Here is a 13,637-nt window from a genome sequence, read left to right as displayed (position 1 = left end):
CTTGATGTGTATTACATTCAGAAAAATGCGTCAAAAACTCAAAATGGGGGAATTATGTATCGATACTAATTAACCAATTCACTGCATCATTTTGCATGCATACCAACACTGCTTAAGGAATTCATTGTAGTACCATTTTGTTCCACGTCAAGGCTAGATGTTTTGGACCGCGAAAAAAGTTCACAACGAGAAAGTAATAACAAAAAGGGGAATTTAACGGAAGTGGGTTTGGCGCATTAGGAGTAAACCCACGGTCGAACTCCGCACTCAGAGTCTCTGGCGCATTATGAGCATCCTAGTCCCCGCCGCCGCAATCCCTGGCTGCTCCTCAGGCTTGCCCGATGCCGTCCTCATGTAGCAGCGAGTATGGATGGAGTAGATCGAGGTCCTGGGCTCCTGGCGGTAGGGGAGGAGACTTGCCTGCTCCCCCCGCATGTGCCCATCCGTGCTCCCGTGTACATGGCTTGATTTGATTGGAACAAAATAAGGCCCGGCCCCACCCCTTTAAAATCAGGGGGAGATGATTAGATTAAAAAAAGAAAAGGAAAAAAGACAGCCGTAGGATGAAGTGGGAGCACGGATGAGAGCATGGGGAGGGAGCAGGCAAGCCGGATCCGGCGGTAGGAGGGATCGACCCCAAGTCGTGCACGGCTTCAAAGGAGGGGCCGGGGCAGGTCGATCGGAGAGGTGGCCTGCGGGAGAAGGAGGGGAAGGGCCGGAGGCGCTGCAGGAAGAAATGCTCCATTTGAACAGCATAACTTCTAAAAGACTAAATATACGGACACCACTACTCTACACCAATTTTTTTAGAAGCATGGCAGTTTATTCTTTAAACAGAATGAAAGCATTGTTCTAGATTTAGTGCCGTTTACATGGCAATCTATATCTAATAATAAAGTCATTTGTGCTTTTTGCGGTACGTCACATAAATTGTCACACCAAAGTTGCAAATATTACCATCGATGCCACCTATAAATGAGAAAAAACTTTTCATGCATAGGAATTCCCGACCCGCCCACGGAATAGGGCCTCCTATACTGCGCTATGCGCACTTGGAGAAGACGCAGCACGCCCGTTTGGGTCGGCCCATGTGCGGGCAGCCTGTTTTTAAATCTTGCTTTCTTTTTCTTTTTTTCTTTTTTTCGTTTTTTCATCCTTTAAATATTTTGGTACATCAAAAGAGTTGCAAATATTTTAAAAACGAATTTTTATATAAAATGTTCGATAAGTCATAAATGTTTTTGTAGATTCAAAAAATATTTGCATATTCAAAAAATGTTCACAATTTTGAAAACAAATGTTTGGAAATGCAAAATGTTCATGTTTTTTAAAGTCCGTGTATTAAAAAATGTTGTTGAAACTGAACAAAATGTTCGCCGAAATTTTATCTGTGACGCAGCAAATTGTTGTCATGGCCTTTGGAGATTACGATTTTTTTTCTCCCGTTGCAATGCACGGGCCCTTTTGCTGGTAGACACTAATGCAACTTCTCCTATGACAATTTTACTGGTCCTTAGCTGCTGCCTTTTTCCTTTTCAGCATCATGTGCCACTTATGCCACTAATCACTCCACCCTTCATAAAGATGCATGTATTTACTACTGTCCTCTTCCTTTTCCACATCATGTGTCACTTTTGCCACTGATCCCTCCAAAGATGCACTTGTATAATGTGTCTACTAAAAGATCTCTCTCAAATATAATAATGTCTATATAAATATACAATGTGAAATGACTCACTGAGCATTAGTCACCGAGTATAATTTTTTCAGGGAATGTCCAAAAAGCATCCGAGTCACCTTGAGATTGAAAGCTGGAACTGTTGAATCCTTTCTCCTTTACAAATATGCATATGCTTTAGTTTTGAATTGTAACTGAAGTACTTAGAAGTTCCTACTTCATTTTCTCTAGAGAGATGAACAACCTGAGATGAATACTACTACCAGTATACATGACTTTCCATTCGTGTCATAATAATGTTCAAGTGCTGGATTATTCAAATAAATGCCATTATATGCTTTGATTGGATGCATCATGCATTCTAATAAGTACACAAGCACCTTGTGACTGATATACCTAATTTGTTGAAATATATGCTCTGCTGGTATGATGTAACCAACTTGTTAGACCTAAAAAGAGTTTGATGCCATTTTTTAACCTTGATTAAAGTGAGTGACTTGTGTGGTATGTACATAGTAAAGCATACATAAAATATATTTTGCTCAAGTGGATTATGAGTCGTATCTGAACTAACCTTATGACAGTGAGGGTTTGATTAATTATCCTGATGCCGAATGTTTGACGTGTCTTGAAGGGCAAGTAGTGGTATATAAGCAATCATCTTTGAAGTTCTAACAAACGATAGTAATGGGCAACACAGCACCTTATGTTGTTTCATTTCTCTTAAGGTTTATCTATGGAGTTATGCATATACTTACCAAAGCTGCTTTTAACCAAGGTACAAGTACATATGTTCTTAATTTCTACAGGCATGCAATAGCCACAATGTTCTTACTGCCCATTGCTTTTGCGATTGAAAGGTATGCCGAGTTTTGGCTTCTTAGTTACCTAGTTCTGGATGTCATCTAGGAAGCATGCACTGAGATTTATTTTGCAGGAAAACTGCCCCACAAATGTCATACAAACTCTGTGTGAAGCTATTTGTGCATGCATTATATGGGTAGGTCAAAGTTACAAGCCAGAAATGTTTTTATACTTTTGTTATTCTTGTTTATCAAATGGCACTGTTAGATTAAAAATATTATTTGCAACAGTGCATTATTTTCTCATAATTTTTGTATTTTATTGGGATGAGAGTATTAATGCGAGAATGGTGACATGCAGTTGTTAGATATCTATCCAATACCATAACTGTATCATTATATTTGTTCTTATCCAAACTTTATATGCTTGAAACTCTTTTGTGTGCCCTTGCAATATACAAATTCCCTTTATTTCATTAATTCCTTGCTCGGTCATTTTGGTTTTAGTGTAGTAGCCTTATCCGCTTGCTGGTGCTTTGCTATCCGAACTACCGTTGCTAACTCTGAAGAAAGCTCTGCTTCGTGCTTCTTCGCTTATTCAATGCATTCATCACCTTCGTCAATGGCAATCTGTCCTTTCCGGCAGAGAATATCAGTTTTACCAGTTTTAATATATATTTCCAATTGTTACACTAATTGCAAAAATTGTTGTTCATCTTTGTGGGGAAAGTAGGTATTTTCTTAGGTTAACTGATCAACTTTCTACGGAAGTGTTGTGCAAAGCTAAGAATTATGGAAATAGTTATTGTATTAACCATACCATCTTTTTTCCATTGTACAATAGACCATTTGGTATTTCTTAGTTAAACTGATTCATTTGTTTTATTAATGTTATACATCTTATACTCTTGTTTCATTTCCCCAGGATGTCTGCTCCTTTTAACATATCATGTGTTGGCCTCAAATATGCTTCAGCAGCTTCTGCTTCTGCAGTAATAAATCTCCTGCCAGTTTTAACTTTTATTTTGGCTCTTCTGTTGGGGTATGTGTTATTAATGATAACTGAATTCCTTCCTAAGGCTAGTTTTTTCTTTGCCTTGTGGTAAATACTCCTTCCGTCCCACAATATAAGATGTTTTTACAAGCTATGTTAGCTTGCAAAAATGTCTTATATTATGAGACGGAGGGAGTACAATTTAAATATGTCATCAAACTAAGTGCGAGTGGGAGCAGATGATATCACTAGCTGAGTTATGTGTGGAACGATTGGAAGTATCACCTATAAGTGTTGTAAAGGGTGGAGATAACACCTTTGAGTGGTAACTTTCTCTCTCATTATTTTTTCTGCCATAAAATAGTACAGTGATTTATAATTAATAATACATAGTAGGAGTGCTAATCAGTTCCTATTGGTTATGTTCATCTGACATTTGACCAACAGCCCTAACTTATTAGGGTGTACCAATTTTTTTGTCCGCACTAATTGAGTACCATTGTGAAATTTGTTTATTGCACTTCTTCGAATTTAGTAAAAATTATGATCTAAATGCTCGTGCTGCTACGGAAGTTATTTCCTGTTATATATTACAGTGGTTAAAATGCTTGTGCCAGACAGTCCATGCGTTCGTACATACTTTAGAAACATGATCTAAAAAATACGCCCTATAAATCGAATCAACCATTTGTACATCCTCTTAAAAAAGGATGAGAGCTGTGGTAATATTTTTTGACTGGGTGATAGCTGTGGTAATTACTAATAACTTAAGAAGTGAAGGCACGGCCACCAACTCTGATCATTACCATTAGTATTTAGTAGTCTAAACATATGTACTTTAGTGTATATGTGAGTGCATTGATGAATATGGTGTAGTAAAGATAGTGGGACTGAAAATTAGTTTGACTTGCTTTATATACAATGTGAACTTTTATGATAAAAATTCCATGTAATAGGGAGTGATTTGTTCTTCTCCTTATGGTAGAATGGAGTCTTTGCAATTAAAGCGCTTCCATGGGATTATGAAAGTTTCTGGTATAGTGCTCTGTGCGGCTGGTGTTACTGTCCTAACGCTATACCAAGGACCGGAGCTCAAATCTATTGTCCATTACCCTCTTTTTCACCACGCTAGTCAAGTTGATACTCATCCCTCAAGGAGCTGGATATTGGGAATTCTCCTGCAGTCTCTTGCGACTGTATTGTTTGCTCTTTGGACAGTGTTTCAGGTATGCATCTCGCTGTGTGCACAGGTTACACAATGAAGTGTGTGTGGGCATGTTGTGATGCTAATTTATCCATCCTAAATTTAGCCTGTATGTTGCTTTCTAGGGCCCATTGCTGGAGGAGTATCCATCCATACTGCTTAACACTAGCCTTCAGATTGTCTTTGCGACCGTTCAATCTTTTTTTATGGCTCTAGCCATGGAGAGAGACTTTTCAAGATGGAAGCTGAGCTTGGATGTAGGTCTTGTCGCCATCGTCTATTGTGTAAGTATAAAAATCCCCTCGGTGGCAGCAAATCGTTGATTCATTAGAGAACAAAAATCCTAATCTCTGTCAATTACTTCATTTGTAGGGCGTATTTGTTTCCGCACTGGTAAATTACCTGCAAATCTGGGTAATCGGCAGGTGCGGCCCAGTATTCCTGTCCATGACAGTACCCCTGACTTTGGTTATCACGGTCATTCTGTCACTACTCATAGGAGAACCGGTCAGCCTTGGAAGGTGCATTTCTTAATGTTTGCTTGTTAGACAGAAGTACTACACCCAAAAATATCTTCATTTTTTCTTCTACTGATGAACAGTGTAATAAGTGGCGTGCTCATGGTTGCTGGCCTGTACAATGTTCTCTGGGGGAAGAGAATAGAGCAAGTAGCTCTCTGCAAGCAAGGAGGTAGCGGAGAAAATGGATCGTGCTTAGATTTGGAGGAACAAGAAAGCGGTGCACCAGTTCCAGCAACGCGGGATTCAATCAAGCCAGTGCCTGATTCGAAAGAGAGGACTGATGCACCCAAATGAAACGGTGAGCAGCAAACATTGTTAGGTGTAGAAGAGCTTTTGCCTTGGGTCTGCCCACCAGAAGCTGTTCACATATCTGTAATACTCCCTCCATTTTTATTTGCTCCGCACATTAGCTTTGACCAAAGTCAAACTTTATAAGGTTCGACCAAATTTATAGAAAATAATATAAACTTTCACATTAATAAATATATATTCAATGTTAATTCTAATGCTATTGATTTGGTATTCTGGATTAATAATTGTTTGTATAAATTTGGTCAAAGTTCACAAAGTTTGACTTGAGGCAAAGCTAATATGCAGAGCAAATGAAAATGGAGCGACTACTGTTTACTGCCAGCCAGCTATATATAGCAGCTTTAATTGCTTGTTCACGGCTTCAAGAAAGTTTTTGCTTTTGAGCTCTTGTTGTAGAGGAGAGGAGATTTTGACCGTTGCGAACGCGTGCTATTGTGACTCCGTGATGACGCGACTGGTGACCCCGGGAAAGGTGCTCCCTTGGCAGTGTTCCCGTGTGGTGATGGTGGGGAGGGTGTGCCGGACCTGGGATGGCCACCCGCGGGGAGACATGTGGGACGGAGCCACGAGTTAGCCGTTTTTTGGGCGGTGGCTAGTGTCTTGGATGGAGGAAGATTTGCGGCCTGATGTTGATTTGAGCTTGGCCACCGCAGGAGGGAGGGAGACGCCGCCTTGCCGTGCTAGTGTTGTGGCGGACGCAACAACTAGGTGATGTTTGGTAGGGAGCGCTGCTCATTATATCTCGGAGTCGGATGGGGTCCTGGCCACGAACGTTGGCGTGGTGTCAGTGGTGTCGGAAGAGTTGAGCCAAGGTGATATCTAGGGCATTCGATGGTGGCAGCTCTGGCAAGGGTTTGGGTTGGTCTTACCCACGGAGGTGGAAAATGGGTTGTGCGGGTTGGCACAATGTGTTGATAGAGGCGAGGGTGTGGATTTGGCTCAATGCTATTGTGCATCCTCAACCTCCTAGGGGCGGTTACTTCTTGTGGAGCCATGCATGGTGCGGGTCGGAGCAGAGATGAGCGAGGAAGGGAGGGCGGTGGTGATGGTGGTGCTGCCCCCGAATTTGGGGGAGGTTAATTTCCCTCCTCTGGCATCTGTTGTGGGTCTTCCCTTGTTGGTCTGTGGGCTAGGGTTTGTGTCTGGGGTGCCTAGTTCGGGTGAAGTGGAGATGGGCCGAGGGGCGCGGTCAATGGGCCTATGTTTCAGGTTTAGTTTCACTTATCTGGTTATCCGTCCTAGTATACCATCCGACGCGGTGCAGGAGGTGAGTCAAACTGCTTCAACCGGCCTACTGCAGCCGGTGTGGTGCTTGCATATAAAGCGATGGTCGTGGATATAGAAGGGGGGGGGGGGAGTGAGGCTATGCTAGTGTTTCCTTCTGCCAAACGCAACATTAGAGGGTGAGGTCGGGCGCACGAACATTTCAGCAGACGAGGCGGCGGGTCTCGCCGAGAGGGTGGAGAAGATGGAGAAGGAGAGGATGCGCTTCTCCGACAACAACGACAAGAGGCCACGCGATGAAGCACTAGTAGAAAAGGGGGCAATGGTCCAGGCCAGGTCAGCCCATTAGTCCCGGTGCAATCCAGAACCGGGACCAATGGGGGCATTGGACCCGGTTCGTGAGACCCGGGGGCCGGCCGGGCCACGTGGGCCATTGGTCCCGGTTCGTCTGGACCTTTTGGACCCGTTTGGTGGGACGAACCGGGACCAATGTGCCTTGCTCCTGGCCCACCACCATTGGTCCCGGTTGGTGGGACGAACCGGGACCAAAGGCTGCCCTTTAGTCCCGGTTCTTGCCACGAACCAGAACCAATTAATTGCCTATATATACCCCTCGCCCGCGAGCAGAGCACTCCCACTGCTCTGTTTTTCGTGGCCGGCGAGGGGAGAGCTTTGTGGTGCTCTAGCTCACCTCCTATGCACACGAGGTGTTCGATGGAATGCCCGAGCCACACTACTTAAGCTTTCTCCTCTCCAAGCTCGACCTCCAAACTCCATTTTCCTCAATATTTGTCTAGGTTTAGCGGTCCGTCACGTCCCGTCCCCGTCTTCACCGCCGTCGATCGCCCGTGCCGATCTCGTCGCCGACACCACCGTGGTGAGCTTCTTGTTCTTATCTTCTTTCTGAAAGGAAAAAAATTTCTTACTTGTATGTTTATATAGATACTTGTATAATTTTCTTACTTTTATTATTGCATCTTATATAGTGCGATGATTTTGGTATCCGCCCCCGTCGGCCCTCGTCCTGTCTATGATTCGGATTTGGTATATATTATCTTTTCATAACTATTGCTTCATTTATTGTTTATGACAATTATGCCGACCAACGTGACATAGATTTTATTTATCTAGGAGGTTGTTGAACCAGAAATTCCAACCGACCCTATTGTCGAGAGGTTAAATTTAGTTGAAGAAGAAAACAATTTCTTGAAGGAAAAAATTAGAAAAATTAAGGAGGAGAAGATGATATTGGAGTTGCATGTTGCGGATGTCGTCGATGATCACAAGATCAACATGGATGCAATGCGCTTGAAGATTAGAAAGATTAGAAAATATGCCATTCATACCGAGGCTTGGTATCATTATGCCGTTGGATCAGTTGTTACATTGGTTGTGATTATGATCGCATTTGTTTTCGCATTGAAATGTTTTACATAGTTTCAATGTATGGTTTAATTAATTTAGATGTTCTGCAGAGCTTTATGTTGTTAGATGAGAACTATGTATGTACTTTGGTTTTAATGTGATGATGAACTTCTATTAATTTGGTCACTTAATTATCTATTCATGATGTTCTGTAATGATTTTTGACACACTTAATTATATATAATGCACGCAGATGAACCGACAATGGATGTACGGTTCAAGACACACCTCCGAGTATATTAAGGGTGTGCATGATTTTCACGAAGTGGCTGAGGCAAACAAGCAGAATGGTTTTATGTGTTGTCCATGCCCTATATGTGGGAATACGAAGTCTTACTCTGACCGGAAAATCCTTCACACCCACCTGCTTTACAAGGGTTTCATGCCACACTATAATGTTTGGATGAGGCACGGAGAAATAGGGGTTATGATGGAAGACGGCGAAAAAGAAGAGTACGATGACAACTATGTGCCCCCTGAATACGGTGATGCTACTGAACATCAAGAGGAACCAGACGATGTGCACGATGATGCTGCAACGGGCGAAGCTGCTGAAGATCAAGAGGAACCAGACGATGTGCCCGATGATGATGATCTCCACCGGGTCATTGTCGATGCAAGGACGCAATGCGAAAGTCAAAAGGAGAAGCTGAAGTTCGATCGCATGTTAGAGGACCACAAAAAAGGCTTGTACCCTAATTGCGAAGATGGCAACACAAAGCTTAGTACGTACTGGAATTGCTGCAGTGGAAGGCAGAGAATGCTGTGCCTGACAAAGGATCTGAGAAGCTACTGAAAATATTGAAGAAGAAGCTTCCAAAGGATAACGAATTGCCCGACAGTACATATGCAGCAAAGAAGGTCATATTCCCTCTAGGATTGGAGGTGCAGAAGATACATGCATGCCCTAATGACTGCATCCTCTACCGCGGTGCGTATAAGGATCTGAACGCATGCCCAGTATGCGGTGCGTTACGGTATAAGATCAGACGAGATGACCCTGGTGATGTTGATGGCGAGCCCCCCAGGAAGAGGGTTCCTTCAAAGGTGATGTGGTATGCTCCTATAATACCACGGTTCAAACGTCTGTTCAGAAACGGAGAGCATGCCAAGTTGATGCGATGGCACAGTGAGGACCGTAAGAAAGACGAGAAGTTGAGAGCACCCGCTGACGGGTCGCAGTGGAGAAAAATCGAGAGAAAGTACTGGGATGAGTTTGCAAGTGACCCAAGGAACGTATGGTTTGCTTTAAGCGCAGATGGCATTAATCCTTTCGGGGAGCAGAGCAGCAATCACAACACCTGGCCCGTGACTCTATGTATGTATAACCTTCCTCCTTGGATGTGCATGAAGCGGAAGTTCATTATGATGTCAGTTCTCATTCAAGGTCCTAAGCAACCCGGCAACGACATTGATGTGTACCTAAGGCCATTAGTTGACGAACTTTTATAGCTGTGGAATGGAAACGGTGTACGTACGTGGGATGAGCACAAACAGGAGGAATTTCACCTAAAGGCGTTGCTGTTCGTGACCATCAACGATTGTCCTGCTCTCAGTAACCTTTCAGGACAGACAAACAAGGGATACCACGCATGCACGCACTGTTTACTTGACACCGATAGTATATACCTGGGATGCTGCACGAAGAATGTGTACCTAGGCCATCGTCGATTTCTTCCGACCAACCATCAATGTCAAAAGAAAGGCAAGCATTTCAAAGGCGAGGCAAATCACCGGAAGAAGCCCGCCATGCGTACCGGTGATCACGTACTTGCTATGGTCAATGATTTACACGTAATCTTTGGAAAGGGTCCCGGCGGACTAGCTGTTCCGAGTGACGTTGGGGGACACGCATCCATGTGGAAGAAGAAATCTATATTTTGGGACCTACCCTATTGGAAAGACCTAGAGGTCCGCTCTTCGATCGACGTGATGCACGTGACGAAGAACCTTTGCGTGAACCTGCTAGGCTTCTTGGGCGTGTATGGGAAGACAAAAGATACAGCTGAGGCACGGGAGGACCTGCAACGTTTGCACAAAAAAGACGGCATGCCTCCAAAGTAGTATGAAGGTCCTGCTAGCTATGCTCTTACCAAAGAAGAGAAGGAAATCTTCTTTGAATGCCTGCTTAGTATGAAGGTCCCGACTGGTTTCTCGTCTAATATAAAAGGAATAATAAATATGGCAGAGAAAAAGTTTCAGAACCTAAAGTCTCATGACTGCCATGTGATTATGACGCAACTGCTTCCGGTTGCATTGAGGGGGCTTCTACCGGAAAATGTCCGATTAGCCATTGTGAAGCTATGTGCATTCCTCAATGCAATCTCTCAGAAGGTGATCAATCCAGAAATCATACCAAGGCTAAGGAGTGATGTGGTGCAATGTCTTGTCAGTTTCGAGCTGGTGTTCCCACCATCCTTCTTCAATATCATGATGCACGTTCTAGTTCATCTAGTTGACAAGATTGTCATTCTGGACCCCGTATTTCCACACAATATGTACCCCTTTGAGAGGTTCATGGGAGTCCTAAAGAAATATGTCCGTAACCGCGCTAGGCTAGAAGGAAGCATCTCCATGGGCCATCAAACAAAGGATGTCATCGGGTTTTGTGTTGACTTCATTCCTGGCCTTAAGAAGATAGGTCTCCCTCAATCGCGGTATGAGGGGAGACTTACTGGAAAAGGCACTTTTGGAAGGGACTCAATAATATGCAGGGACGGATATTCTTGGTCTCAAGCACACTACACAGTTCTACAGAACTCTACCTTGGTGACCCCGTATGTCGATGAACACAAGAACAGTCTGCGCTCCAAACACCCGGTGCAGTGCGACGACTGGATTACATGTGAACACATCGGGACTTCCAGCAGTTGGTTGGAAGCACGTCTCAGAGGTGACAACACTGTTTGTGATGAGCTGTACTTGTTGTCCAGGGGACCATCTTCGACTGTGTAACGCCCGGACAATTATGCTACAGTAATCCCAAGTTAATGGTGCCGTGTCATCACATTACTGTTGCTAATCCTCATTTGATCCATGTTACAATTCAAATTCAAAACAAAGTCTAAAGTCAAGATCTAAACAAAGTCTAAAGCATGAAAACTAAAATGTTCAAGTTGTTGCATTTAATCTTTGAATAATATTGGTGAGGAGCCAACATTTTTATAAAATGGTTAACTTCTTGAAAAAAAATAAAATAATAAAAAAAGTTTCTTTATGAAAAAAAGGAAAAGCGAATACCAAAAAAGGGGGGGAAGCCCCCTGTCCGAGTGGGCCTCGGCCCACACGAAAGCAGCCGACCCATCTCCCCCCCCCCCCCGGTCGCCTTCGACCTCGCTACAGGGGAAGCCGACCAAGCGGGCGCGTGCTCCTGCCGGACCCCATTGTCGGCAACGACGCGTGAGGGGATAAGGGCGTCCCTCCGGCGCCTCGGTCCTCCCCCTGCCCCACTCGCCCACTTGCCCCCCCCCTCTCTCTCTTGCCCACGCGCTCGCTCCGCCCCTCCACTCCTCCAGATCCGCGGCCCGACCGCAGTCGCCGCCGCCCTCCATCGTTTACGCGGCCACCGGCGGCCCCGCGCCCGCTAACCCTGTCGGAGAGCTCCGCCGGGGTCGACGACGTCGACTGGTGGCCTCAGCTGGAGCTGGGAGGCACCGCAGCCATTGTTCGTCCTTGTCCCCATATCCGGCCACCGCGACGTCGCCGTTGCTCCACCAACACCTCTGCTGCTCCTAAACCACCAAGGGTCTTTCTTGACCGCTCGGTGAGCTCCACTCCGTCCTCTCCCCTTTCCTTCCTCGCCTCACCACGCCCCTAGCCGTAGCTACCGTACTGGCCCTAGCGCGCCTTCGCCACTGTACTCGTCGCTGTGTCCACACTCTCCGTCCAGCTCGGACGAGCACGACATCGTGCTCAGCACGCTCCCAGCAGTCCAACGCCACCTTCCATGGTCCTTGCCGTGCCCCGCAGCGACGAGCGCGAGCACGCCCGAAAGCCACCGCCGCCGAGCTCGACGCCGGCGACGTTTCCAGCCTCCCCGGCGTAGTCTAGCAGCACCACTCGACGCGGCTCCCTCCTAGCTTTTGAACGCAAGTCATGGCATGCGAAATGGTGAACCGTAGACGATTTCCAACCTCGTCGGTGTTCGGCCGCCGTGCATGAGCTCGCCAGAGCCACTCCGGCAGCTCCGCTGAGCTGGCGCCGTGTGGGCCAGCCCCGGGCCACCACCTAGGACACTGCCCCGTGGTCCCAGGGGCCCGGTTGGCCTTGTTGACCCAGTCAACGGCTGACAGGGCATCGCCCAGTCACTGCCAGTGGGTCCCCCATGGGCCCTGTTGACTAGTCAACTAGTCTGTTGACCGCTGATGCAGCAATGACACCATGATGACATCATATTTCCTTTTCTATCGATTTAGATATCTAAAGTAATTCTAGAAATGGTTTAATCTTTGAAAATTAATATAAATTAATCCGTAACTCGGATGAAAATGTTTTATACATGAAAGTTGCTCAGAACGACGAGACGAATCCGAATACGCGGTCCTTTCATCCGCCACACGTCCCTAGCATAGAAAACATTGAACTTTCCCCTCCGATTCATCTATTTGACAGACGTCCGGAACCGGGAAAACTTTCCCGAATGTTTCTCCCTTCGCCAGTATCGCCTAGCGCTGCGTTAGAACACCTCTAGCCTCGCTTATTGCCGTGTTATGCTTTGTGATGCTATGTTTGCGTGTATTTACTGTTTCTTCCCCCCTCTTCTTCTCCGGTAGACCTCGAGACCGATGCTGATGTACCTGTGATCGACTACGTCGACGACGACCCTCCTTCTTGTCTGAGCAACCAGGCAAGCTCCCCCTTTGATCATCCCGATATCGCCCATTCTATACTCTCATGCTTGCATTAGATTTTTCTACTGTTATTGATTGCTCCTATTCTGATGCATAGCCTGCTTTTGTACCTGCTGTTGTACCTTACCTGCTTATCCTAAACTGCTTAGTATAGGTTGGATAGTGATCCATCAGTGACCTCCACCTTGTCCTTATTGCCCCTGCTACATCATCGACGACTCGAGCTACATGATCGACGACCAGAGCCCGACACCGCACATTACATCACGCCCCTTTAGTTGTTCAACTCTGCAGAGCTACTATCGAGTGCCGAGGGTGATCCCTCATAACGCACTCCTGATGATAATTCTGTAGTGTAGCTATTCGGTCGTGGTCATCGAGGGTGGTTTCCTCCTTCACCATTCCCGATACGGCTCTGTCGTGCAACCCCTCAAGTGTGAACCTCGAGGGTGGTTCCTCTTACGTTCACCTTGATGAGTACATCGAGTGGAATCCTCTGAGGGTGATTCATTGGGTTTTCCCCTTGATGTTTGGACACACGGTTACCTTGACATTACTTGAGACCTTTGGGAAAGTCGGGAGGGACCGGAGAGCACCCACAAGATGGTTACGAGGCACGGCCGGGA

General features: G+C 45.5%; 1 protein-coding gene across 1 annotated transcript; it reads left to right on the top strand.

The window, feature by feature from the left end:
- The first annotated feature begins 2,346 nt into the window (after positions 1–2,346).
- On the top strand, positions 2,347–5,855 carry LOC123042796 (WAT1-related protein At5g64700). Its single transcript, XM_044465175.1, has 7 exons — positions 2,347–2,538; positions 2,616–2,678; positions 3,407–3,523; positions 4,461–4,701; positions 4,805–4,963; positions 5,052–5,200; positions 5,281–5,855. The coding sequence occupies exons 1-7, from the start codon at positions 2,366–2,368 to the stop codon at positions 5,492–5,494; spliced, it is 1,116 nt and encodes a 371-aa protein (XP_044321110.1). The 5' UTR covers positions 2,347–2,365; the 3' UTR covers positions 5,495–5,855.
- Positions 5,856–13,637: the final 7,782 nt, after the last annotated feature.

This window comes from Triticum aestivum, chromosome 2B (assembly GCF_018294505.1).
Source record: "Triticum aestivum cultivar Chinese Spring chromosome 2B, IWGSC CS RefSeq v2.1, whole genome shotgun sequence".
In the NCBI taxonomy this organism is placed as follows: Eukaryota; Viridiplantae; Streptophyta; class Magnoliopsida; order Poales; family Poaceae; genus Triticum; species Triticum aestivum.
The sequence above is the reverse complement of the archived record's forward strand: the minus strand, read 5'-3'. Positions and strand labels throughout refer to the sequence as shown.

Coding starts and splice junctions, on each gene's coding strand:
- LOC123042796 (XM_044465175.1), top strand. CDS start 2,366: ATGGGCAACACAGCACCTTATGTTGTTTCATTTCTCTTAAGGTTTATC. Junction 4,964..5,051: donor TTGTCGCCATCGTCTATTGT/GTAAGTATAAAA, acceptor CTTCATTTGTAG/GGCGTATTTGTTTCCGCACT. Junction 5,201..5,280: donor GAACCGGTCAGCCTTGGAAG/GTGCATTTCTTA, acceptor ACTGATGAACAG/TGTAATAAGTGGCGTGCTCA.